The sequence below is a fragment of the Pygocentrus nattereri genome, chromosome 11 (assembly GCF_015220715.1).
Source record: "Pygocentrus nattereri isolate fPygNat1 chromosome 11, fPygNat1.pri, whole genome shotgun sequence".
NCBI lineage: Eukaryota > Metazoa > Chordata > Actinopteri > Characiformes > Serrasalmidae > Pygocentrus > Pygocentrus nattereri.
Genome location: NC_051221.1, coordinates 24,575,483 through 24,602,521, shown reverse-complemented (window position 1 = coordinate 24,602,521; position 27,039 = coordinate 24,575,483). Strand labels below are relative to the sequence as shown.

At 36.8% G+C, this 27,039-nt stretch overlaps 1 protein-coding gene across 3 annotated transcripts in view; it reads left to right on the top strand.

The window, feature by feature from the left end:
• The window catches only part of ano3 (anoctamin 3), a 57,734-nt gene that overhangs the window by 7,832 nt on the left and 22,863 nt on the right, over positions 1 to 27,039 (top strand). For all 3 annotated transcript variants that reach the window (XM_037543076.1, XM_017722857.2, XM_017722858.2), the window contains exons 2-8: positions 9,267 to 9,470; positions 15,077 to 15,207; positions 15,566 to 15,721; positions 19,040 to 19,140; positions 19,743 to 19,787; positions 21,081 to 21,215; positions 23,727 to 23,833. In XM_037543076.1, the coding sequence (XP_037398973.1) occupies positions 9,267 to 9,470; positions 15,077 to 15,207; positions 15,566 to 15,721; positions 19,040 to 19,140; positions 19,743 to 19,787; positions 21,081 to 21,215; positions 23,727 to 23,833 (879 nt within the window). The remainder of the gene's footprint in view (positions 1 to 9,266; positions 9,471 to 15,076; positions 15,208 to 15,565; positions 15,722 to 19,039; positions 19,141 to 19,742; positions 19,788 to 21,080; positions 21,216 to 23,726; positions 23,834 to 27,039) is intronic.

Genomic DNA, 27,039 nt, shown 5'->3' with positions numbered 1-27,039 from the left:
ATAGGATACTACAGAAGCATTACAGACTATAAGTCAGTGCTAAATAGGGGTGAAAACATGGATCTCTGAAATCATGCATCACTTTGTAGTCAGTATCAAGCCCATATTAGAAACTCTGGGTTTAAACTGGTTTTCTCTATGACAGAAATAAATGTTGTTGTTGTTTTTTTTTTTATTACTGTTGTTACCCCTGTAGTAAACAAAAATTCTCCAATGCTGATACGTGTCACTGGATCCTCTAAATTATGAAGTCCTTTAGCAGTCAAAATGTGAAAAATGCCACATACCTGCTATAAGCAAACTAATGCTCCTGAGCAGTGAAATGATTCTGTGTGAAAGTAAGTCTGCTATAATATTTCAACATGATAACAACATCCACTTCTCAAGCTGTGGTGTAAACCTGCCAGTGCCTCTATACTCCCGCATTTTACCAATTTTTCTGGTTTGCATGGGGTATTTTGATGGGTTTGCCAGTCTTAGGATGTTAATTCAGTGCTTGCATGTAGCAATAGACATATTTGGGCTCCCTAATGTGGCAGGCGGCAATAGCAGTGGACAAGTGTGAGGATTCTCTAATCTCTTCCACTGATGCAACAGTACGTCAGTGGCAGACTAGTGTAATGCCATCATGAACTCTGTAAGGCGTGAGGAAAGCGCCATCTGCTACGTGATCAGCCACCTGTCACCAGGCAATGGGTGATTGGCAGCTGTCATCATCCAAAGGCTTCTGACTTCCTTGGATAATTTCGGTGTCAGCACCCACATAGTCTCATGTACTGCCATTCAGGAGTTTCATAATTGCTATTACATTATTCAGTAATATCTTATACAGTGTGAATTAAAATACTTTCAGCACCAGGAGGTTTTTTAAAATGTTTTAGTGAATATCTGATGTATTTTTGGGAACAGAAAGAATTTTTCAAATGATAAATAACATACTCTATCTATTTATTACAACTTTTTGATTGGTTATTTTCCTCCAGGTTTGATAAATGCTCTTGAAAGTTAAGGAGTTCTTGATGTTAATTTCATAACTTATTTCTCAGTGCTCTACAGACATCTCAGTTATACAGAGAAAATGTCTGCTTCCTAATAATTAGTTCAAACCTATGAAGTTGTAGGGTATACCTGTAGGGTATACCCTAGGGTATTGTAGGGTATACCAATATTGGTAATTACATCTATTTATAAATCATGATTCCAAACTTTTGAACATACAGAAACAACCTTTTTTACAGTATATAAAATAGCTGTCCACTCACAGTGTGAATTCTAGATATAGCAACAAAGCAAAGACACAAAATGCCATGTGTTACATTGATTTTTATCATGGTTAAGGAATGTTGTTTGCAAAGTGGTTTATTCTTTTATTAAACACTGACAAAATGTGATATACTACAATATTCAATAACTCACTTAAAAATGTCAACTCTATTTTAATTCACATGCGTTTTTTTTTTATCAATCCCATTTTCATAATGTTTTTTTTTTAAGTCCACCCCTTCTGTATGAACACTCCCATACAGTATGTGCGGTGTTTGTGAAATGTGCTCTGGCAAGACCTAAAACACACAGAACATAATAAAAAGGACCATGAAATGATGACTCTGGTAACGTGTGCAAGTATCAGTATCCCACACTGGCCAGAGCTTGTGTGTGAAAGTGTGTTGGATGGGTGGTATTGGCATCTGTACCATGTAATTAGGGTTTTATCTAATTCAGTTAAAAGTGCAGAGAGCAAAAGGGCCAGAAGATGGTGAGAAGAGAGAGATAGAACTGCATAATTAGGACTGTATCTAATTACTCCACTATCTTGCTGTGCTTCTTCATGCTCTTCATGCTCTCATGCTGTGGCTGGGAGCTGGCAGTGTGTGTTTTTTTCATAACAAGCTCATGCAAATCATTAATTCCCCAGGTAGAAGAATACAGTGTAGTTAGCACAGATCATAAAACCTATTCCAGTTCTTTTCTTTTCTTTTTTCTTCTTGTTCTTTTATGTGTAACGTCTCTTTTCCTTTTAAGTTTATAGGCTTTTACTCAATTTCTCAGTACAGCTGTCCCTGTCCTGTACCCTTAATGTTTTTATGGTTTTTTCTGTTTGTGTTTATCTCTTTTGTTTTATTCTGGTTTATTTCTGCAATTTTAAGTTCTAAGATATTTAAATAAGGGCTGCTTCCTGATTTTGAAGGGGATGTGTTATTTTTTTCTGGGCCATGTGTGGCCATTCCATGGCCAGTACACATTAATAATTATTATAAGGTATAAAGAACATAAATGTATACTTACAGTTGTATGCAAAGGTTTGGCCATCCCTGTTCAATGTTGCTCTGCTAAGTTAAATAAGTGAACACATCATCTATAGATAACACACTTCTCCACATTTCATACACAATTACTGAAGTGTACTTAAGTGTCTTCTCTGTAGAAGATGTATTAACTTATTTTCATTTTAAAAATCAACAGAACAGCAGAGTTCTTTGCACTACTGCATAGGAGGTCACTTTTTTATGAAATATTTCCAGGAAATATGCAATATGAAATATTACATATATATGCTTTGAATTGACAGCCCTCAAGTGTCAATCTTGGGCCATTTTTTTTATTAGGTCCTTGAGAAAATGCTGAAAATGCTTCCTGCTTGCATGTACACATGACCCACAGTCATGAATTTATTGAGACCCCAGTCAAGCTCATCTCACCAGTGTTCCACTTTCCGTGAGAAATATACAAGTAATGAATAAAAGTTGAAATTGTGTGACTAGTATGGCTACTGCTACTATGACAGGAAATGTTTTGTTCAGCTGCTCATGCTGGCAAACCCTTTGGGCTCATATGCGCCAATCAAAAATTTAAGAACTAATTAAGAAAGCTCTGAGTGTTATAAAGGCTGTTAGTGGGGAAAAAAAGCTGTGCCTGCCCTTTAAATTTTCATTTAAAGCCCTCTTAAGATTTAATACGTTAATTTAGGCTGTGTCTCGCTTTGTTGATTATTTTAAAAGTGGGGCTGGCTTCACAGCATGTGCAAAGTGCCTCTGAACCCTTCACACATGCTTTTTGAGATCTAGATCCTCAGCCAACAGAAATTGAAGCCGGGTCTTCATATAAAAGCTCTGGCAGAATATTGCAGTGTTAGACCCACTATTACTTAGTGGTTGGTGGTATTGATGAAACTCAGTATCACAGTGTTTTACAAATAGTCAGTCAAAAAGAAGTACTCACATGCACAAATGTCATACATTAATATTTGGCCACTGTTATGATGTTTATACTGTCTGTTTACTTAAAGGAGGGCGACCACAACAAATTACCAATTTTCCAACAAGAATAAAATGTACATGAATCAACATAGCTCATTAAGAGAAAATTAGTGCAATATCAAACCCTTTCTTGTGGGGTGTGCATTGGGAAATGTGTGTATAAGAAAAGTCCAACCACTGTGGAAGGTCTGTGTACAGCAGTATACAGTGTGTGGGAAGCAGTTCATTTAATTAAATTTCAAAACTTTAGGAAAGTATAGCAAATAGTGTGGGCTTGTTTTCAAACTGAGGAGTTACAAAATCCCAGGAGGAAAAGTACTCTTTGTAAGTGTTCTTGGTAGCACATTATAATGAAATATTGTATTTTTATGTTGAATGTGCCAAACTAACTGACAATGCAAATGTTAATCTAAGGCAGATTTTCAGCCACTTCTTATTTTTGTTGTATGGCATAATGTATTGAATTGAGATCCCACTGCAACAAATATCATATCAAATTATGAAGCTTGTGAATCGTTACATCCTTAATATACTTTAATAATACCATTAAAACTATAAAAATCGCTGTTGTCGTGTAATATCAGTACACCAGTACAGATATATCATGTAGCACAATATATTGCAGAACTGCATATAGAACGATAGAAATGCAATATGCATTCTTTACTCTTTCTCTCTCTCTTTCTCTCTCTTACTGGCCTACAAAGTGTCTGTTTTAGTGAAACCACTCTGTGTAAGGCGCCTGAGTGCTGGTGGCTGTATTGGAAGGGGGGGATGAATAGATGAATAATATAAGGTCTGGAGGGGTAGGAAACATGGAGAGGTTATGGCAGTGGAACCCACTGACCTAATTTTCCTTTACACTCACTCCATATCCTCAAGGAGGGAAAGTTTCAGAGTGCACTCTCCACTTGTTTCCACTTTTAACACAAAGTGTTAGTTGACATTCTGTTTGGGATTTTGCTTCTGGTGCTTTATTATAGAGTGCAGAAAAGCTCAGTCTTAAATGGAAAGAGTTGTAATTCATTTGTACTTGAAAATTTTCCAACCTCTCTTCATCCCTTAGAATTAAACATGGTGTTTTTTTTCTTTCATTATACCTTTAATACTGATATGTAAATGACCTCTGTTCATGTATGCATGATCTGACTGGCTTGTATTATGCCTTATTAAAAGTAGTCTAAACTTAAACACTTAAACATTGAAAATTATCAATTAAAAATGGACCATATGGATATTGAAATATACCTCAATGGTATATTTTGGCACTTCCACAATGAGATCCAGACAAAGTGCACATTTAGTGGAGTACCAGTATTAAAAGTCCATTTTCATTATGACTAATCTTTGTCTCCCCAGAATTGCATGATTTGTGTGAGTAATGATTTAGTAATATTTGCCTCAGTTGAAATTCTGCATGCTCCATGTCCTCTAATAACTTTCTTTGCCATTTTAATCAAAATTTTGGAATCCAAATATTTTTATGCATCAGCCAAGTTTGCCCACACTACACATTCAAAATCAAACACTGATCTCCTCTTTTGGTGCTTGTGCTGCTTTGCTGTGGTAATAACACTGCTTCTTATTAGCATTCATAATCATCCATAATTCATGTTGATTCATGTTTTTTGATAAGCTGATAGAGACTTTTTGTACCTGACACTGGCTTTGGTTTTGGTGATGTATAGCATTGTCTGATTGCGGGAAAACAGCAGGAGGAGAAAAGCAGGAATAGAGGATAATGTGATTGGGAAATGATGCTGTGTAGATATATGAGGAGCCGTCAGTGAAATGTGCTGCTGCACACTGTAATGGGATTACGTAAGAGTGTGAGAGAGATTGTTTCTCCAGTGCATCTTTCTCTCTCTCTCTCTCTCTCTCTCTCTCTCTCTCTCTCGCTCTGTCCCTCTCTGTGTCAGTCTGTGAATCTGTTGGAACAGGTTGACTGTCTGGACCTCCTACATGGACACATTCCAGTGAGCAATAAACAACAAACACACACACGCTTCATATATTAGAGCCCTCCCAAAAATCATCATCATCATTAGAGCTCAGTCCTACACCATGACCTCCCCCTGTGCGTGAGCACTGTATGTTTCTGTTTTTCTTTGTCTGTATCTCCCTTCTGTATTACCTCTTTCTTTCTCTCCCTTTCTCTCTCCCTCTCTCTCTTTCTTTTTCACCTCATCTGTGCCTCTTTCTTTTTCACTTGCCTTTGTCTCTCTTTCTCTCTCTCCCTCCCTCTTTTCCTTCTTCTATTATTTCTCTTTTTTCTCTTGTAGTCTCTTTTTTCTTTCTTTCTCTTCCTATCTCTCTCTCTCTCTCTCTCTCTCTCTCTCTCTCACTCACTCACTCACTCACTCACTCACTCACTCACTCACTCACACACTCACACACACACATACACACACGCGCCTCTGTATGTAGTCTCTCTGGTTGTGATGTATTATGATAACACAGTGTGTTTCACTGTCTGTTTATCCGTCCTTTAGAAACGCACGTTCACGCGTGCTCATACTCTCACACGCGCTCACTCAGGCACACACAGAGGGAGGATTAGGTTTATCGTGATAAACCAGTTTTATCCAGCTCGCTCTCTGGCCCAAAGCAAGATTATGGGTGTGATTGCACATTATATGAATCCTTATATACTATTTATAAATATAAACTTACACAACATAGAGTCCACAGGTCTCTGAACTCCAGCACACTGAATTTGAACTGAAACAGTGCCTGTGAGGTGTCCTCTTTAAACTCAGGTTTGTGCGTTTGTATTGAATGAACTGCACAGAAATTCTAAGTGTGTTTATTCATTACATTATTGGGGTTGTGACTATCAGTTATATTAGTAATCAAGTAATCAACTTTTTTGGTGCTTTTTTTACAACATTGAACTAACCTGAACAATAGCAAACCATATGTAGCCTTTTAAAGTTTCCAAAACACTAAATTGGCAAAAGCTAAACAAGGAGGCCATTCAAAAGTCTTAAAACACTGTGTGTATGAATGCCTTTGATTCTGACTGTAAGAGAGAACAATAAAATAATTTAAAATATGCAGTATCATCCTACTAGTTGCCAACCAATCACTGCCAGTTCATTGAGAAATTTAATTTTAATCAATTATATTTATAAATTGAGTAATCAGTCATGTTTGAGTAATTGTGGCAGCCATAAACTTGTTGGAGGCTATGAAGATAGTGGGGATGAAATAATTAATTGTGTTTAGTTGTTGATTATTACTGTAATGAGAATGAGAGTGGCTCTTAGAGGGGATGCACTTATCATCCATTTTTATGGCCGATTCTGATTTCTTTACACTGTAATTGACCGATGCATGATTTCAGTCTATGATCGAACCATAGCTGTTCTGAGGTCAGCTGAGAACCAGTCACTGCATAGTGGGTAGTTTTGTCACTTTTTCCCCCCACATTGAATCTCATAAAACTCTTCCAGAACTTCAGAGGACTTCAGTGTCCCATCACTAGTTACAAACATGACAGGCACTGATTACCGAAGCAATTGCAGATAGCAATGGTTGCTAAGCAGCTGTTGGAGGGTTGAGGAAAAGAAATAGATTTTGGCCATAATACAGTGATAGCGCTCACTGGATACTAAGCAAATTTCATATCATAAAAAATGACTCAGAATAAATATTCTGTCCTAATTTGGCTGGCATGTGACACCATGGCTGGGTCCTTAAGTAGACTGTATTATCATCACGGCACTGTTACTACATTTAATCTCATGAATGGAGAAAAGTGAAACTACTGTGGTCCAGACCTCAGTGTCCTCGTAGGTAGTTACAACCATGCTTACGTTGCAGGCTCATGTTATTTACATCACAAAAGTTCAACACAGATTTGAACGTAAAAGAAAGTAAAAATAACAAATCAACCAAAAATTTTGCCAAACCTCAAACTTTTAGTCTTAGTTTTACAGAAAACCTTAGTTAAGGCCTGTGAGGACCTTGTCCTTTTGTAAAGTTTAATGAAAAGGGCAGTAGAAGTCCAATCCTAGAGAGAAGACAGATACAAAGCTAAACCTTTTGAAACAGGGTATCAGTGGATCTCCCGAATAGCTGACAGATGCCATTTGCCATAGAGCCAAGAGAAGTTTGAGGAGACACTCCAATATGTGAGATTTATAATGCTGTTATGCTCAGCTCTTTCTGGAGAAATGTCAGGAAGTCCTGTCAATTTCACATCTGTATGAAAACATCAATTACATATGCCTTCTGAACAGTGTCCAAGTGCTGTTTACTGTGCTGTAATAGCCTGTTTGGCTCTTCTGTTCTGCACAGACAGCAGAGCATTTGATTCCTGTAATGGTGGAGGAGAGAAGTGCTATTGATTAAGGCCTCATTGTGTTGGTGAACTTCAGCAGAGGCTACTTTAGTGCTTTAAACACTCACAGTTACACACCACCTGCTCACAGTGCTCACCTTATCAGTGGATAAGCTAAAGTGTCACTGTCATCATCATAGACGCCTACATACTATTAGATCTCCAGATGGATCTGTGTTATTTTTTGCTCATGCTGTTTTGCCTCTTAGCAACCATTTCAGTAGTATTTCATAATTAAAAAAGTAGAAGTTCTCAGCCCCCAAACTCTCTTTTACATGTGGCCCAAATGTACCAATTTTTAAATCCAGGTTAAACACATTAACATGAGCTCTAAGACTTTTGCTTCATTCTGACTGCACTTTGTCTTTGTTTTAATCCCCTTTTTAATGTTTTTTTTTCTCTAGTCTTATTGCACTTTGCTCTTAATGAGCTAATTTTAATAACATTTTAGTCTTTTTTTTATTTTATATTCCAATTAGTTTAAATTTCCTTTTATGTTTTTATTTTACTTATGCAGCCATATTATTTAATATTATTTAATGCTTTTATTTTTCTGTGTTTGTTGAGAGCACTTTGAACTGCTGCTGTGTGTGAATGGTGCTATACAAATAAATTTGCCTTGTCTCGCATTGCCTTGCATTTCTCTCTCTTTCTTTCTGTCTGCCTCTCTTCCTCTCTGACTCTTTCTCTTAATTTCTTAGTGGGAAAAGCAAGCTGCAAGCTTGCACAACAATGAACTTTTATTCCCCTATTCAGCTCCTTGAGTGGGCTTTCTGTAAGGCTTTCCCCATTTAAGAAAGGGAAGGGAGGAGGGATATATAGAGGGGGGGGCTGCGTGCAGAAATGAGAGTGAGATTAATACAACAGTTCCCTGGAAGGTCATGATGAGGAGAATTCTGCAGTAGAAAGTAGGTAAAGCCTGAGAAGGGCCATGTTCTCCTCTAGCGTTCTCCGTTAGCGGTCTCTGTTAGCTGCCCCTGTTTTCAGCCATTCTGTTACCAAAGCAACAGGGTCATAACTGTAAAACCCAATCAACACACCAGGAACGTCTCCATTTCTCTTCTAATTTAGCAGTTTGCTAGACTGCGACTTGCAGGTTGAAGAACAAAATCTCTCATCTCTCACACATTGCCTGCTGAAATGACCTTGAAATGGAGTTTTGTTTTTTTGCATGTCATATTGTGGAATGATTTTTAATTGCAGTTGGCGCTATTAGCCTTGCATTATTTTGCCAGATGGGACACCAGCTAGCAGATGCTGCCTGTCCTTCTCTAGAGTATTAAGACTCGACACATGAGGGACTTACTCATGATTGAGAGCTTTCTCACAACATCTTTGTTATGGTTTTAACGTAAGCATTGGGATTTTTATAAGAAGGAGCAGTTAGTAAGCATAGACTGACGCTACATTTGCCTTGCAAAAACTACACAGTTCTGAGCTATTCAGTGGGAGAGACAATTCCTTCTCCGGAGAGTGTCTGAAAAGATGCCCCCAGCACATGGTACTCCATTTAGTTATGTTGTGCATTCGATTTAGTTAACTTATGGAGTCTGTTACTTAAGCTGTTATACTTTTCTAAATAGGCTTGCTAACTCTCTCTCTCTCTCTCTCTCTCTCTCTCTCTCTCTCTCTCTCTCTCTCTCTCTCTCTCTCTCTCTCTCTAGGCATGCACACCAGCATTAGTGAGATACTGAAGGAGAAGACTCTGAAGCCGTCTCGTCGCAGTCTGCCCTGTCTGGCTCAGAGTCAGACGCATCCTCACAATCTCAACCACTTCCTCTCTGTGCCTCTGAGTCCGGAGCCCAAAGCAAACACAAACACCCACAGCGTCAGTGCCTCCTGCACACACATCACCACTCCACCTAAAGGTACTGTAACATACACACATGCACACATCACATCTCTGCCCTCAGGTTACAAACAGACTGACCCACCTATATTAGTGTCTGCTTATTTGCATCATCTCCACTCAGCTTGGTTTTAGTGGTTAGAAACTGCTTATCATTTATGCTGTATAATTAAATTCACCCTTTAAAACCTTTTTAGAACAGTTTGAACATTTCAAAATTTGAACACTTGACGGCAGTTTTTGAAAGATTCTTAAGTGCCATGTTAGGACTATCAGTGATCAATACTGGTTTCACATTATTGCCCATAATGCAGTTCAGGATAGAAAATTAGCTAGCTAAATCACCATCCTAAAATTCAGCCTGTCCTTACACCAAATAGTGCTCCGCTTACACCATCATCAGTAAGTGCTCCTGTTCCATTAAACCTTCTGCTCCCAGTGGAACTTCATAGACACACACACACACACACACACCCTTCTGAGTGTCCTGCTGACTGCTTCAGACGCTCTTTCATTCCACAGGTGGCAGAGGCAGCACTAGCCTGGTCCTAGGGCTGTAAGATGCATCTTTTTTTATTGATATCACAATTTAAAAGACTGCAATTTTCAAACCACAAGAGCTGCAATTTTTTAAAAATTATAGCCTACATTATCAAAAACATGATCCTAAGGTTGAGTGGGATAATTTAACACAGAAAACACAGAGACTGTGAACTGCTTCTAGAAGTCCGACCAATCAGAGGCAACCAAACCTCCATGTGTTGTGACATCACAACCACAGCTTATTTGCTGGCAAACTACATTTAGAGGTCAAGCCTCAAGCCAGAAAGAGTGGATATCCTGGTCTTTTTGGCCATAAAAACAGGCCTAAGCCTTAATAATGGTAATTTAACATCACTATTGAATATTTTACTCAAATCCTTTAGCCCTACCTGGTCCGGTGTTTCTAAGTATATTTTGTCCCATTTTAATAAGTTCTACTTTCAATTTTGACGCATTTAAATGACTAAATATTTTGCATTGTTATTTATAACCAGTGAACACTGCATTTTTTGCCCACTCCTGTAAAGATGTAGTTTTGGAGATGCTCATTTCTTTTTGGACAGCAACAATATATGATGCATTTATAACACAATTAATACATTGAAAATAGTGATGCATTTAATTTACTTGGTTCACGTGTATAGAATTTAAAATCAATAAAAGACATCTACTCAGTTTTGTTTTTCAATTTACTTTTGGCAGTAATTGTATTTGAATAAATTCAGTGCATTTTTGTTATTTTAATAACATAGCTCTAATATACACACAAAAGAACATTATTCATCACTTACTTATTTTTACCTTTACCACCTGAAGAAATGTACTGCTCTGTGATGTGCTTAGCATTGGGTTATATGTCATTGTGTTCAATATTGTGTATGCCTGTACTGTGATTGTATTTAGAACATTCTGTTCTGCCTATTTTTGTGTATCCCTACATGGTCATGATTATCACACCTGTCACTTGTCATGTATAGGTGGAGCCTAATTTTGGCATCTGTCCATCTGTAATCAATATCAGTATCAGCTGATTCTCAGGATTTCAGTGTCCTATCAGAAAAGAAAACTGTGGTATAATGCATTTCTAGTATTGGGTTATTGTGTTTTTCCTTGGATCTATGTGCTCCTAGCTTTGACTAATTTTTTATGATCAGTGACAAAAAAGTGGAATCTATTTTCATCTGTCAGTTATGTACTTAGTTGAATGTTATAGTCAGTCTCCAATAAGCACAATGTGACATTTTTCATTACATCAGAGATTTGCAGAAGTGGAAGACATTATGCTTCAATAGTTTAGTGTGTTGTTAGCATGTCAGATTTGTGGCTGCGGTGATTATTATTTAAGTTCTGGTCAAATACAGGGATTTCATGAGGTTTAACAATAGTAGCTGTTTGACTTAAACCAAAGAGCATTGAGTGATCAGACCTAGGGAATCAGATATGGTGAGCCTTCATGCTAATGTTTCATGTGTATGGTTAGGACAAGGACACAACCAGAATATAGTCTTGTAACCAATGCCAATTCTAAGGAGCTTAAAAGTACCAATAACCAGTAATATTGGTTGATATAAGTTACTGTAATATGGCCAAGAAGAAAACAGACAAGACTGGCAGGGCTGTTTTAAGGCAACTTGCCTCACAGCATTTTTGTGTTAACTCAACTTGAGGGCATTGGTGAATCCATATTCCCTCAAGTTAAGTTAACTCAAAAAAGATGTAAGGTACTTTTTGCAGTGTAAAAGTACTAAAAGGTACTTCACTGAATGATGTGTGTCAGTTGTCAATTGTGAATTGTCAGATATGATTGTCAGTTGTAAGCAATCATGTAATGTAAGCTATCTTTAAGCTTGTGTTACTGTCTTATTGTATATTACAAGTGCTGACTGTCAGTCTAGCAGTCTCTAAAGAGTGTTACAGTGTTCTGTTTGTTATATTATCAAACAGCCCACAAGATACTATTGCTTTATCAGTTTAGCTCTGCTTATCAGACAGCCAGTATATCAGTTAGGACCTGGTTAGGACCTTCTAAAAGTAGAGAAATGCAGAGTTAGGCATCTGATATCAAAGTGGGTTTGACAGTGGAGGCTGGACTGCAAAGCAGGACATCAAGGCTATTGATTGACTGAGCAGCTCTGATGACTGGTTACCTGATAGCTTTATAGATTTTTTTTTTACTTAAAGACCAGACTTTTGTTTAATTCATTCTAGCATATCATGTGTCTACAGGCATAAATTTCTCTTAAGGAAAACGCTCTGCATGGTCTGAATCCAGAAAATCAGTTAGTAAAGTTAACTGCCTTTGTCATTCAAGGTTGAGTAATAAGTCACTGCCAAAGCAGTATTGCCAGAAGGTTGCAAGAAACCCTGCTCATTTGTTTCTATCAGCATGTGCTTTCAAAGAACATCTATATTCATTTGAACATCTGGTATGCTGGCAGCCTTAATGTTCAAAAATGAACCTTTTCTTTTTTTAAGTGCATATTATATGTTCTTTTATCTCCTGGTGTCTAGCACTGAGGGAGTGCTCCTGTTGCACAGAGTGAGTTGACTTTTATACAACCAGAAGGGTATATTGATGAAGTTAGAATAGATTAGAATTGATTAGAGTAGAGTCAATTGTGCATAGGGAAGTGCGAGGACACTTAATAAATGCCCTGAATGTTGCTCTTCCATTGACACTCTTTAGAGGATGCTGAGAGCGTTACATCACGTTAACTGCCAGTGTCATGAATTACAGATACTCTCATTCTGGATTCTTTTCTTCCAGTCCTGACTTAAATTGATAGTAAATGTAATACATACTAAGCTTTTTGTGCTTTTTTGTTTTGTTTTTGGCATCATTGGCATTTTCTGCAGCATCATTACCACCAGCATCATCCCCATCATTGTCATGCTCACCCTCACCTCAGTCTTCTTTCTTCCTCTGAGGTGTGCATGCAGTACTGAGATGCATATCAAGTGCAAACATCAAGCCTCTTCCTACTTCATCATGATCAGAAGCAGGCTGTTAATGGCAGCAGGGATGCTGCTGGGTGTTAGGCTCGGCTTCATATAATGAGCGCGCTGTTAGCTTCTCTCTGGAGTCCAGAGGAGAGATAATGCCTGAAGACACAGAACAGGCCAAAGACAGCAGAGGGCAAAGGCAAATTGATGTGCCTTTTAACTTAAATCAGAGCTGTGCATGTTTTTGTGTGTGTGTGCATATGTATGTGTGTGTGTCCAGTACCAAAGCACTCAGAATCATGTTGACACTTTGTCAAATCGCTCTTAAAGTGGCAGATTAAAAAAATATCTGTATAGTTTATTTAATGAGATGTAAACGAACCAATCACAGTGGTATGATGTCAAACGATGCATTGTAGAGAAATGTGCTGTCTGAATTTTTTTTACCATGTTGGTGACACAAATATAGCCTGCTTATTTAACATTTAAAATGACCAGTGAGCCTACACGTGTTTCATAATTTTTAACATGTAATGTTGATGATAGTAAAATAGTAGTAAATCTGAAGAAATACATTTTATCTGGAGACTGTTTTGCCTTTGAAGGTCCTGCATGTACTTCTCTGCATGAATGGACTGAAGAAAAAATGTTTTAACCCAAAATAATCAGAAAATTTTGTGACACTATGTCTGGCATCAGCCAGCATATAAATATTGTAACCATTTTATGTAATAACTTTCTGTAAGGAAGCTTTTAGAGGGAATAGACTCTTAAGACATCTGGTTCATATTCTGGTCCACTGTTGCAAACAGTTCTGACTCCTTAAGATTCTATAGAATGATGAATTTCAAATCTAATCACTCTGTTTTACACTTTGTTTACATTGTAATGATTCAATTAAAGATTGAAATATTGGTGGAATCCCCCTTTAATGCTGTATGATATCTGACATCAAGTCTGCATAATACAGTGTTGGTTATCATTTGTATATCGCTCACAATTTATTATTTCAAATCCAATCACAGTGTTTTTACTGAGAGCATCTTGACCAGATCCAGATGTTTCTGTAGGTGTTTTGATGAATTACAGTATTCATTATCCAACAAACATGCAGTGTTTTCATGAGGTGTGACTGTTTTGGCCCAAGATTATTGTGTAATCTAACCATAGTACTTGGTTATGATGAGCTTTTATTATAATATTTTATCTGTATGGTTAAGACAAGGGCTTCATGTGCTTAATTCCCGCTTTACTCAGCCACAGACAGACCTGTAGCATGACTAACAATACAATCATTTTGTGATCAGTACCAGTTTTAATGAGCCTAAAACTACCAGTGATATTGATTGATATTATTAACTGTAATATGCTATTTAATTACACACTTCTGTAAAAAATGTGTCAACTTAAAATTTCACAGTTTACTTGGGTTATTTATGTACCTCAACTTGAAGGCAGTGGTGAAATCCTATTATTCCCTCAAGTTAACACTAAAAATCCGATTTGTTGTGAATTTTACACATTATGAGTAATATCAACTTTATTAAAGAAATGTGATTTAAAGAAATAAATGAAAGAAATAATGTGATTTGCATTATATACCTGCTATTATTCTTTTGAAAAACTCATTATATCCTATATCGTTACAAATGGATATAGAGCATTTTGGAAGTAACCCCTTAATTTATTAGAAGTGCACTTATTGTGAATTTTTATGAACTGTTTCAAATTATTCATAGCATTATTTTCTGATGGCTGATTTTTAGATGATTTTTATTGACCTTTTTTTATAAACAAAATGCAAAATTGAAAAAAGACACAGCTGGCTGTTTATTACAATATCTCATGCATTCTAATCTTGATGCACTCTTAATACATATGTATCGATAAATTGTGCTGAGTTGTAATTAATATGTATTGCATGCCTGCTGGAGATAGATTTTGTTCCAGTGTAAGGCATATTAATTAAAACTTTTTCATTTTGCAATGATGAATGGACCAATGAAAACAGTATTTTTGAACTGTTTTTGCTGGTCCGTTCATCATCACAAAAGACCAGTTGGTGCCTTTAAATAAAAACCACAGTGACACTTTGCAGCAAGAGAAAAACTTTCTTAGCTTTTTGTATCTCTTTGGTAGATGCTACCAAGGATCAGTATGTTGAAGAGATGGAGACAGGAGCCTATGAGTCCAGAACTGATGAATCTCTCCTCATCCAGCAGAAGCCTGTGTCCAGAGGGAAGCTGGAGGCTCGTACAGACTCTGTTCGGGTACAGCTCTGCTCCACCTCCGCTTCACCCACTCTTTCATGTGCTCCATTCCCACTTTATTCAGCAGACGTTCTAACTGTACCCGGAGCATGACTAGATCATTAGTGCTTTGAGCTCTTTCTGTCTGTTATTATAAGATCTCAAAGACTTTAGTAGTCAGCATCTTTTATAATGCATGGTTTCAATCTAGAACATATTCTGCTTTTATTACATTTCTTTTTCATGGAATCTAAAATAGAACAAGACAAAATACTTTTACAATTTTGCTGACGTTAATTTGACTGCATCATCACTGAAGATGTGGTTCAGTACGATGAAATAATTTTATCCCAGGGTTTATGCATATGGTAATTTTCAGGGGAATAATGCACCCACCCCTTCTGGACTTACATTTCGAGATGGGAAGAAGAGAATTGACTATATCCTGGTGTATAAGAAGTCCAGCCCTCAGGTTGAGAAGAGATGCACTTTCGAGAGGAACCTGCGTGCAGAAGGACTGATGCTTGAAAAAGAGGTACAAACAGATATTTCTCAGCTATATCTCCAAGCTATTATGGGTTCCTGCTGTATTACTGTATTATTTAACAGAAGGTAGATTTTTGTAACACCAGGAATTCAGATGGCTGTCATTTGAAAAATGTCGTTTATCAAATTTCTTAATGTTTGCTCAGTTGACAGTTGGGACAGTTGGTGAGTCAGAGAGTTACTTGTGTTTGAGAAAGTGAAAAATACAGTGGGCTCCAGTATTATTGGCAACCTTGGTATATTTCAGGGGAAAAGGCTGTAAAAAAACAGCTCAGTTTCAGACTTGGGAGAAATCTAACCTTTTGGTGAGGGGAACATTATTCAAATCAATCTCAAAAGCACAAGAATTACTTTGTGAATAAATTGCACACTAAAAGAGAAAGCTTTCTGCATGGAGCACAGAGTCAGTTGCATCCTGGAGTTACTATTAGATGCCATCTCCTTGCCAACAAACTATTGATACGGTTTACCAAAAGAAAAAATCTGCTGTCATCCAAGTGCAAATAGACCTGGAGTTCAATAAACATCACCACAACATTAACTGGATACCAAGTTCTTTACTTTTTTCAACATGCTCTAGAGCTCAAAAAGAGAATGCAGAAAAGAACCCAGTTCTCTCTGTAAAATATGGTAGTGGATCTGTCATTGTAGAGCTGTTTCCTTCCAAAGGCCTTAACATCTGTTTGCCTTGAGATTGAGATTGAGAAGATTACAGCAGGACAGTGACTCAAGATCTCAGGCCATTGTTAACGAAGACAAGAGTCCACAACCATGGATTAAACACTAGAGAAGTTTTATGTGGAGTAATGGTTTCAGATCCTTGTATATTTGTTCTCCCTGTCATGTTCTGCCAAATCATTTTAATAATTTTTGATTATGTTTCATATTCTTATGTTCAGTGTAAGATGGAGTTGACATTTTCAATAGCCTTGGCATTTTTTTACAGCCTTTTTCTTTGTTTTTATTATATGCTAATAATTCTCAAGGGTAGATGCTGTTAAAGTGGGAATGTAATAGAAGTGGGATGTAAAAATGAATATCAGATTGGAAGAAGAAGTGAGATCGAGATCGACAACTGTTTCAGTACTTACAGTGTGGTTTACAGGGTTAAAGTAGCATAAGCCAGCAGTATATAAATAACGGTAAGATCGTACAAAGTAGAGTTACCACAAAACAAGCTGTTATAAGTAGCCTATAGTATTGCTGACTGAGCACACTGAGGTGTACACTGAGTTCTTTTTCAGTATAATTAAATGATTGACAGTGTCTTTGGTGGTTGTTCTATTAAAAGTGCACCATTCTCCCAAATTAGTTCAAAGTCAGAGTTTAACTGACTTTGACAAATCTTTTTGGTTTTATTGAACATTTCATTTTGTCACTAATAATATAATAATAACACTACCTGGATTGGATGATTGGATAGTTTGGATCACTGTTTTGGTAATTTTGAGCATAACTCAACAACAGCAGCCAGTACATGACTAGCAGACGCAGTTTTGAACAGTTGTACACACTTAAAATCATAAAACTTTTCATTCAAACACAAAAATGTTTACTAAATTGCAGAAATAAGGACACACAGTGTTTTTCAGACTTTGGGGCACTCGTACTGTGAAAAAGTCTAACTGAAATCTAACTGTTCAACATGTAGCTATGAGGGACAAGGTTGCAGTCTCACTTTTACTTTTTTGGGATGTGGCTAAAATAAAGCTCTGCCTATGGACTAAAACTCTTGTTTCAGTAGCGACGAAAACATGGGGTGGCATTTTTTGATTAAAGTTTTAAATATTATAAATGTATGTATTAAACTAATGTATATAAAGCTTTTAATCTCAATCAACTTCAGTTAATGAAATTAAATAAAAAAAATATTAAAAGGTACTATTTACAAGTTGAAATGTAGGGGTTTTAGGAGAGCCACCTTCCAATAGAAATTATACTGTATATTATGATTTTGTATGTTTTTAGCTCATTATTATCTCAATGAATGCCTTTGATTTAAATAGATCTTAACATAAATCTTGTAAATATAAGCTCTGAATTTGTTGTTACTTGTTACACGTAATGTAAGTATGGAACCAGACATTTTCTGTCTTTCCTTTTAGTCCATTCATAATAACATTTACACACAATATATAATGTATTTTCAAATTTTTAAAAATATTTTCAAAAAGTAAAGAAATGGAGATGCAAGGTTTTCTTCTGACAACAGCGATATATATATACGTCGTCTAAATATCTTATTTTCTGCTCTGTTTTGTAGCGCTGTGTACCCATTCTTGACACTATATTTACTGGTGGAGAAGCACCTGCAGAAAACTAGGTCTCTGCTTTAAACTGAATAGCATGATGTACTTTTGGTTTTAAAGTTGGTGATTATCTTAATCTTACTTACTTTTACTTCCTGTACTTTCTATTACAGTGTTTTCTGGGAAATGCAATTTCTTGCACTGTGCTTAATAATTATTGCAGGGCATTTTCCACTATTATGTTCTGGTAATTAAAAGTGTTGTAGAGTGTTTGCAGAGCTCAACACTGCTGGTCCTGAACTAATAAGATGGCAGAGGGAGAAGTGCAGGTCGTCAGACCTTCATTTAGATCACATCTGAGGCGGATAACAAACAAGAGCAGGGATTCCACTTGACTGCTTTCTGATTAAAAATCAGAATTACACCCAGAGCCTCTTCCTGTTCTGCAGAGAGTCTCCATACAGAAAGAGAGAGAGAGAGAGAGAGAGAGAGAGAGAGTGTGTGTGTGTGTGTGTGTGTGTGTGTGTGTGTGTGTGTGTGTGTGTGTGTGTGTGTGTGTGTACTCATCTGAGAGACTGAAGTACAGAAATGGAGCGATATCCAGAGAGTGGCAGAGAGCGCAAAAGAAAGATGGTGAGATATGTGTCAATTGAGTGAAAAGCAGTGGGGATCTGTTTGGGGGTCTGGAAGGAAAGTGAGAGTGAACTCTTATTAGATGATGAGCTTAGAGTGGAAAGGGAAATGAATTAACTATTGCAAACTGTGCTATTTTTACAGAGGGAGTTTGGAATATGGGACAGCCATCTACTTCACACAAAATATTCATGCTCACGCTCCAGAAAGCTTTTTCACTTGAATTTGTCATCATGGGTTTCCTGTAAATTAGCACTGCTCTCTGAACAGCTGCCAGTTGTAGTGCAAATAACTTTTGTCATTGTAACAGAGAACAGAAGAACTAATATGAGGTAATTCTGGTGCAGGTCTTAAGCAGCTAAGTCCTGTGTGATGCATGTTAAATAAAGTGTGTAGCTCAATCTCTTTCTGTTTCTCTGTTTCAGCCCTCTCTGACCAACAATGATATCATGTTTGTGAAGATACATGCTCCGTGGGACACATTATGTAAATATGCAGAGCAAATGAACATAAGAATGCCTTTCAGGTAATCATCAGTGGTCGTAGATATCTCTCTCTTTTCTCTCTCTCTCCCTCTCTCTGTGTGTACTCCTCTCTGTATCTGTCTTTCTGTCTCTTTTTTCTTTCTCTCTTAATTTTACTTTCTCTCTTTCTTTTTCTTTTTCTCTCTTTTCTCTCACTCTGTCTTCTCTCCCTTTTGCTATCTTTTTTTGTTTCTCTTTCTCTATTTCTTTCTCATATTCTCTCTCCCACTCTCTCTCTCTTTCTCTCTCTCTCTGTCTCTCTCTCCCTCCCTTTCTCTCTCTCTCTCTCTCTCTGCCCCTTTAACACATACACATAAAAACATTGATGAACATAGTCATCAAATGATTCAGTAAAAAACATACTTCAGCATCATTCAGACACACAGCCCTCCACACACCTATACCTGTAATAATCACATTATTATATAGAGAACCAAACAGAACAGCATCATTCAGCTCTTTGCTGAGTTGCCCGTAATTCCTTATCTTTGTTGTTTATGATACTATATATATATATATAATATTGTAAAGAAGCTTTTTAAAGAGATGCCATCAAATGTGTAGAACATGAGATCATTTTCATTTAATTTATTCTGGTTTGTAGGAAAAAGTGCTACTTCTCAGACTGGAAGAAGAAAACCATGGGCAGGTAGGTCTAGGGCTTTTCAACCAACCCTGCAGCTGTCTTTTAGTTATTAAATTATTAATTTAAGTAAAGAAAATGTTTCTTTATAGTTTAGTTATATAGCCCCTTTCATATGCTGTGGTCATTCAAAAGCCTTCACAAATTATGAAATACAAGGATTTAAAACGAAACAAATTAAAGGAGAATATATATCTTATTGTTTGTTGAATATATATCTTGTATTGTTTGAGGCTTGACATTGTAACAATAGAAGAACCTTTTTTGTGCTATAAACAGCCATCTACAGCACGTTCTCCATCAATGTAAAAAATAATTTTCTTTACTAAAGAACCCTTGAAGAATATTTTTTGTAGAGTACATGATACACAAATCCATGGTATATGGTTGGTATAGTGTAGTGGTTAGCACCTCTGCCTTCTACAGTGTAGACTGGGTTTCAATCCTCCACCAGGGCAGCACCCTATACTATACTATTAAGAGTCCTTGGGCAAGACTCCTAACACTACCTTCACCTACCTGTGCAAAATGGTCAAATTGTGGATAAGAGCACCTGCCAAATGTCGTAAATGCAAAAAATAAGTAGACATTATGATTCTCTGTATGCAGAGCAATACTGCCTATTGACTGTGAAGAGATTATTTCAAAGGTCTTTAGGTCAGATCATGGTTAAGTATGGGGTCACTAAGGACCAGATCTCCTCAGAGTTAATCAGCCTCATTTTAAAATGGATTAGAAGAGACTGAAACCCTTGAGGCCACACAGAGTCTTTAGAAAACATTGTTCATTATAAGCACATCTGAAGGGCTTAGTTAAACACTGTTCAAAGTCGATAGAAGCAGGACCTATTCCTGTGTTTCTGTGCGTTTCATTTAGAGACTGTAGACTGTATTTCTTCAGAGGCTTTCCAGTCAGTGGTGTTTATCTGAGAATCTTTGAAATTCTCAAAGAGTTATTTTAGACATCCAGTACCCAAAGGTAGAACAGTAAGAACCACTCACAGCTCTTAAAGATGGATAGAAATATCCTCCATTTACTTTTGCAGAGTCAGTGAATTTGGTCTCAGTAGAGATTTCTGGACTTCATTTAAAATCCCTTTTGATAATTTACATTTTTTTCCTGTATTTCTTGGTCTTTCTTCAAAACCATTTCTTTTACCACTCTCTGATTCCTTTTCCATGCCTATATCTTTCTTTTCTTCTCTCCTTTATATTCACTTTCTCTCTCTTTCTTTGTTCTGCTTCTTATTGTCTTTTTCTTTCTCCCTTTCTCAATCTTGCTCCTGTTTGCTCTCTTTAGTCGGTTTCATTTGAGATGCCGTCAGGTAAAGAGCTGGCTGCCAAGGAACCCCATGAAGCTGGATAAAGAGGCATTACCTGATCTGGAGGAGACAGACTGCTACACCGCCCCCTTCAGCCGTGCCAGAATGCATCAGTGAGTCTCTACTACATCACTTACACTAATATCCCAACATCCATTGATCATAACTGCCACTAAATGTTCTGTTACTTTTTCTTGCTGCCTTTGTGTTCCTGGAGATTATAATGATTGCATTGTCATAGGGTTTTTTGCAGTTTGTTTAAGCAGAATTAGGAGCCTCATAGACTTTGTATGGCCTCTTCTTACTTCTTTTACATTTCTTAACTCATTGAAACATTATGCTGTTAAACGTGCATGTTCTAAATGATTCATCCATAGCACATTTGTGTTTTAAAGATGTTCTTGGCATGTCTTTAATCATTTTAACACTGAAACAAACAAAATGTGAATAGTATGTATTATGTGAATAACTATGTAATCAAATGTGCAGAAAGTCAGAAGCCACCCATCATATTTCATTTCCAGTCAAAGCAGAAATTGAGAGCAAGTTATTCATTTTTCAGGTGATGTTTGTGAGGAGATTAGATATAAGATAATTTACTTGCTCAAGAAAGGGGAAAATCAAAGCAAAACAAATTAAAGCAGCAGGCGTTTCTAAAACTTCATCTTTGAGAGACACAAGAAAGCAGTGGACACACAAAAACATGGGTGCACATCAGTGAAGTAAAGGCTTGTTAAATAGCTATTTAGTTGGTTTAGGTCTGTTGGGAAGACATTATGTGCATGGCAGGGTGTAAAGGACCCACCAAATTGAGCTGGACACCCCAAGTTGTGCACCCCTGCACTAAATACTGAAAATTTTAAAAATATATTTAGTTGACTTCTGTGTAATTATATCCTTTTTTGCTGAAATTTTTTTTCAATTTTTCAACTTTTGTATAGTACTCTAGTTTTCAAAAAGTATGAGCACCTTATTCTGAAGCTGTAATGACATCATTGTTTTGATACTTCATGGTCTGTGTATAGTTCTGTCTATTTTTGTCTTTGAATCACTTCACACTGACACAGCCTGATAAGAGGGCAGGGTGCATAGGCTGTGGGCCTGGGTTAGATAGAGTTGGTAAAGTCAGTGTTTGTGTTTGGTGCAGGAGTATTTTGAGGCCTTGGTGATTTTTGTGCGTGGTTGTGTTTTCTGGGAATCGGTTGAGTCAGGCCAGCACATGCTAATCTCTTTGGCACAGACAGGGAGTGATGGGGTGGTAAACATACAAAAAAAAACCACAGAGTGGCATCCTGAGCTACCCTCGCTATATTTACACTGCTGTCAATCTCATGCTGTAGAACAAACGAGACAGATTTTGTGTATCGGTGTGTGTGAGTATGTGTGCATGTATGTTATGTTTTACTCTCTTTATTTCAAAATAGTACAAAAATTCTGGCGTTTATGATATAATGTGCAGACGTGAAATAAAACCTTAATATTATTTATTTAATTTTCAGTGTAAATGGTGATTAATTTTTTCAACATTAGATAAAAAGGAGAAATACATAAAATAATAATAATTATAATAATAATAATTATTATTATTATATATAATGACATACACATACACAAATACATACAAAAACATAAACATTGAAAAACATATAAAGAGCAGAAAACATATCAACATATATCAATAGAAGCATTATTTAACATATATCACAATATCACGGTATTTAATACCACCCTTTATTAGAGTGTCCATTCTTTTCAAGAGACTTGTTTCAGTTTTTCTAAGGAGCTTTTCAGTTTTTCAGCAGGGGTATTTTTCCACACCTCAAAATTTCAGTCTTAGAAGTTGTATTTTCTGCTTCTTACAGTCCAAATAATCCCAAACACATTCAGTGAAACTGAGGTCTGGACACCAGCAGCTTCTTTGTTCTTTGCAAATTTTCTTTTTTACCTGTTTCCTTTCCCAGTAGCAGCTTTGTGACAGCTATACATTCTTTCAGACATAGTGTTGAGTTTTCTTCTCACAGTGGACAAACAGAACACATTGATCAGATGTAAGAGTACAGCTTGATTCTGTTCTCTCTCAAAGATGAACACTTAAAGTGCTGTGGGCAGGGGGGGTTGAGCATGACAAGTAGAAGATGAGAAATGGGTCTCTCTCTCTCTCTCTCTCTCTCTCTCTCTCTCTCTCAGTCTCTCTCTCTCTCTCTCACTCTCTCTTTCTTTTTGTGGCAGCAGGTCAACAGTAGACTATGTGATTTATTAAATACACTGTCTGACGAGTGCCCCCTTAACCTTTAATCTTTGTGTTTTATTTATATTGATATATCACATGCTATGCACATCTATCTATTTCTCTCCATTTTTATTTGATCCTTCTTTTTTAATAGATTAAGTTGGGAACCATTTTGAGTGGGAGTTTCTGATAAATATGCTTCATCATTTACTTTAGTATCATTATTATTTAGTATATTCAGTAATTTCATGGCTATAGCAAAGCCCATCCTTCGGTATGCTCTGTGCAGTAATGAGTGGATTGAGGGCATTTCTGAGCAGAATCTTCACAATAGCTTGGTTTTTGGCTGGAAAGTTTCAAGAGGTGAGCTTATATTCTTTTCCTTTTGTTATAGTTTTACCATCAACAACAGGGATTCCTTCTTCTCCAACTCCACCAGAAGCAGAATAGTGCACCATGTTCTACAGCGCACCAAGTATGAAGACGGCAAGTCCAAAATGGGTAAGCACCCAGAGATAATCTCCCCAGAGGCCTGTCCATCAAACATCTTTTCCACTCTATTCATTAGCCCACACTGCAGTATTTTGCAGTTCGCTGTGTCAGCCTGCCTTTTACTGAGCCTACAGTCTGTATTCATTTCTCCACATTTGTTACATCCATTTGTTCTGATGTTTTTATGGCTTCTGAATGAGGAAATGTGTCATGTAGCCGGGGCTGTGCTGAAGTTATTGATGAACTCTGTGTGCATTTGTTGTCTGTTGTCTGTTGGCTAGTGTTGATCTTTTGCTGTAGTTTTTCATAGGACAAGGAAACAAAATACTGTCCATATTGTCCTTCATCAGATATTTCCAAGTTTTTACATGGACATAGGTGCTATTGTGGAAAACAGGGCAATGTTTATGTCTGACAGTAACCAATACATATACAATAATAATTACAATAGCAGTTTTAAATGTTGATTTTGGGTGATGGAATAGTGGTTGTTTATAAATTAATGGCTCGTGTTGTTCTCTTTCTTGGCATGGCTGAGCTCTCGGTCTTTTATCCTCTCTTCCATCATGCCATCCTGATTTTCCTCATATTTTTAAAACACCTCCCACACTCCTCTTTTCATTTTGGCTTTCTTATCTGTTTGCTTCTGACATGTTTTTCTGATTAAAATCGGTCCTTGGACAGCACTGAGGGATTTTCATGTTAATATTTTAATGCCAGTAACCCCCCTACTCAGCTCTAGACTAGATCAGATTGGCCAAAGAACTATAAATCCTTTGCAAATCCCCACCCTCAAATGCACCATGCTAGTTCCACACAATACATACTTACTATCAGTCATAGCAGGGCCTTTTAAAGGAGACCACAGAATGACCACAGGAAATGTGGAGTTTTGCTTTATTGTTATTAAATTAAACTGGGATTTTTTGGACTTTTTTGGTCTACACTCAAATCACATTCTTCACATTGAATTTAGTGTTTCTTTTTTACTGTCACTTAACCCCTGTATTTTGCTGTACTTATATTATGTATATCTTCTTAATCAATGTTCTGTCTGAATTGTCTGTAATGAAATATGTATGACCCTTAGCATTGCACTTGAGATCCATTAATTACAAATACATCTGCACATATTTTCATGGCATATTAACATATGTAAAGTTTTATTCAAACCTGAAAAGAGTGTGTTCAGTTCTAACTAATTCCCTACTAAGAAAAAGCCCCTCGGTAGACTTTAGCCTGTCCCCCCAGTGGTCTGGAGTTCCACTCTTTCCCTTGGGTTTGTCTCTGCATGTCTCTGCTGGTCACACACTGTCCATTTTTCCACAGCTCCTCCGCTGTGTTGTCTGTCTCTGCTTAATTATTATGGCCAGCATGAGCGGCTGCTGATTGGCCAGTCAGGCAGTACATGGGAAGGTGCGTACACTGTGACTCTGTGCCCCCTGTGCATCTAAGCACCCCATCAAAATACTTCCACTTCCTCCAAAACCCTCTCTTCTAGGGCAACTAATGAACAAGAATCAGGATAGGACAGTGCACACAAATGTTTGTGACACCTTTTATGATTACAGCTGAGGAAAATAAATAACCGAGGTGAGGAAAGCAGAATGTAATTTAGAGCAATACAAAAAAAAAAACATATAAAAATATAACAAATTTAAGTGACAAAAAAAGCAAGAGTGAAAATACAGTGTTGCCTCTGTTCCACAGTGCTTCCCCTACTTTCCTGTACATATTTTCATGTCTTTATATTTTGTTTTTCATGCTTTTATGTTCTCCTTGTTTGTATTAACTCTTGATTAATATAGAAATGTGTATTGATCAGGAACAGGAATGCATGTAGTTAAAGAAACGAAAGGGTTCCAAGGATTATATATAATATTAGATATTTGTTTAAAGAAAACTGAGCAGCATTAGGTCAGGGTTTCAGTTGGTTCCGCTTTACCTTGAGACTGTCCTTTAAATGGTTTATGAATGATGTTTATTAATTAATTATTTATTAATTAAAGTGGTATGCTTAGATTGGACTGATATTTAAAATGGATATTTGATTATGTATTTATTATAATCTGGAATTTTATGGTAATCTGGGCTATGACACTGGAATGTCTGCATTTTAGTTATTTTACTGCATTTGTAACCCTCTACATAGTGTATGAATACATTTCTCTATAATGCTAATTCAAGTCCCAGTTTCTAAGGTGTGTATCAGCATGAGTTTTAGCACTGGTGAATTTGTACGTGAAAAATACTGAGTACTGGAGAGCCACTATACTAAACTGTTTTCTCTGCTTTAAGACATAAGGCACCAAATCCAGCTCATATGCAAATTATCAAGACCTTCTTTTCTATTACAGAAGAGAAAACACTAAACTATGCATTACAATGGTTTTTCCAAGGTTAGAATTTTATAAGCATTTATAAAAACACGAAGTTCTCCATTCTAACGTGTTTCCCTGTTGTATGTTGTGAACATGGGTAGTCTATAAACATGGTAAACATGGTTGGTATTCCCAAAGACAGTGATACTCAGCTGTATCTGTGCAGGGCTACAGTGTCAGTAGGTATTTGTTCCAGTCATGTAACACCACACCTGATTTCACTGATTAAGCTCTTTGGTAAGGAGAAGAGCTCATTAATGAAATGAGATGCTGTGCAGCACTGGATCAAATATCACTCGAGGCTGAAAGCCTTGCTGAGTCGCAGGGCTCTATCAAATATGATGATTTCCTGTACTGTGTATAATATATACTGCAGTTCTGTTTGTAGACTTGACTAGCTGTGACAGTACAGTACAGTACCATTCGACATTTTAAATACACCTACTCTTAGATAGGCTTTCCTATCTTTTTCTGTTTTCCATATTTTAGAATAATAGTGAAGACACCAGAAGTATTAAATAACACATGGAATAGATCAGTGATCATATATTGATATATTGACAAGGGTGACAAATACAACAATACAACTGATTCACAGAAAATGCTTCAATATGAAATTAAAATTACACCGTAGATGAAACAGACATAAGTATAACCCCATTTCCAAAAATTTGGGACGCTGTGCAGAATGTAAATAAAAACAGAATACAATGATATGCAAATCATGTAAACCATATTTTTAAATGAAAATACTACAAAGACAACAGATCAAATGTTGAAACTGGGACATTTTATTGTTTTTTGATAAATATATGCCAAACGTTTCTCTGTTTC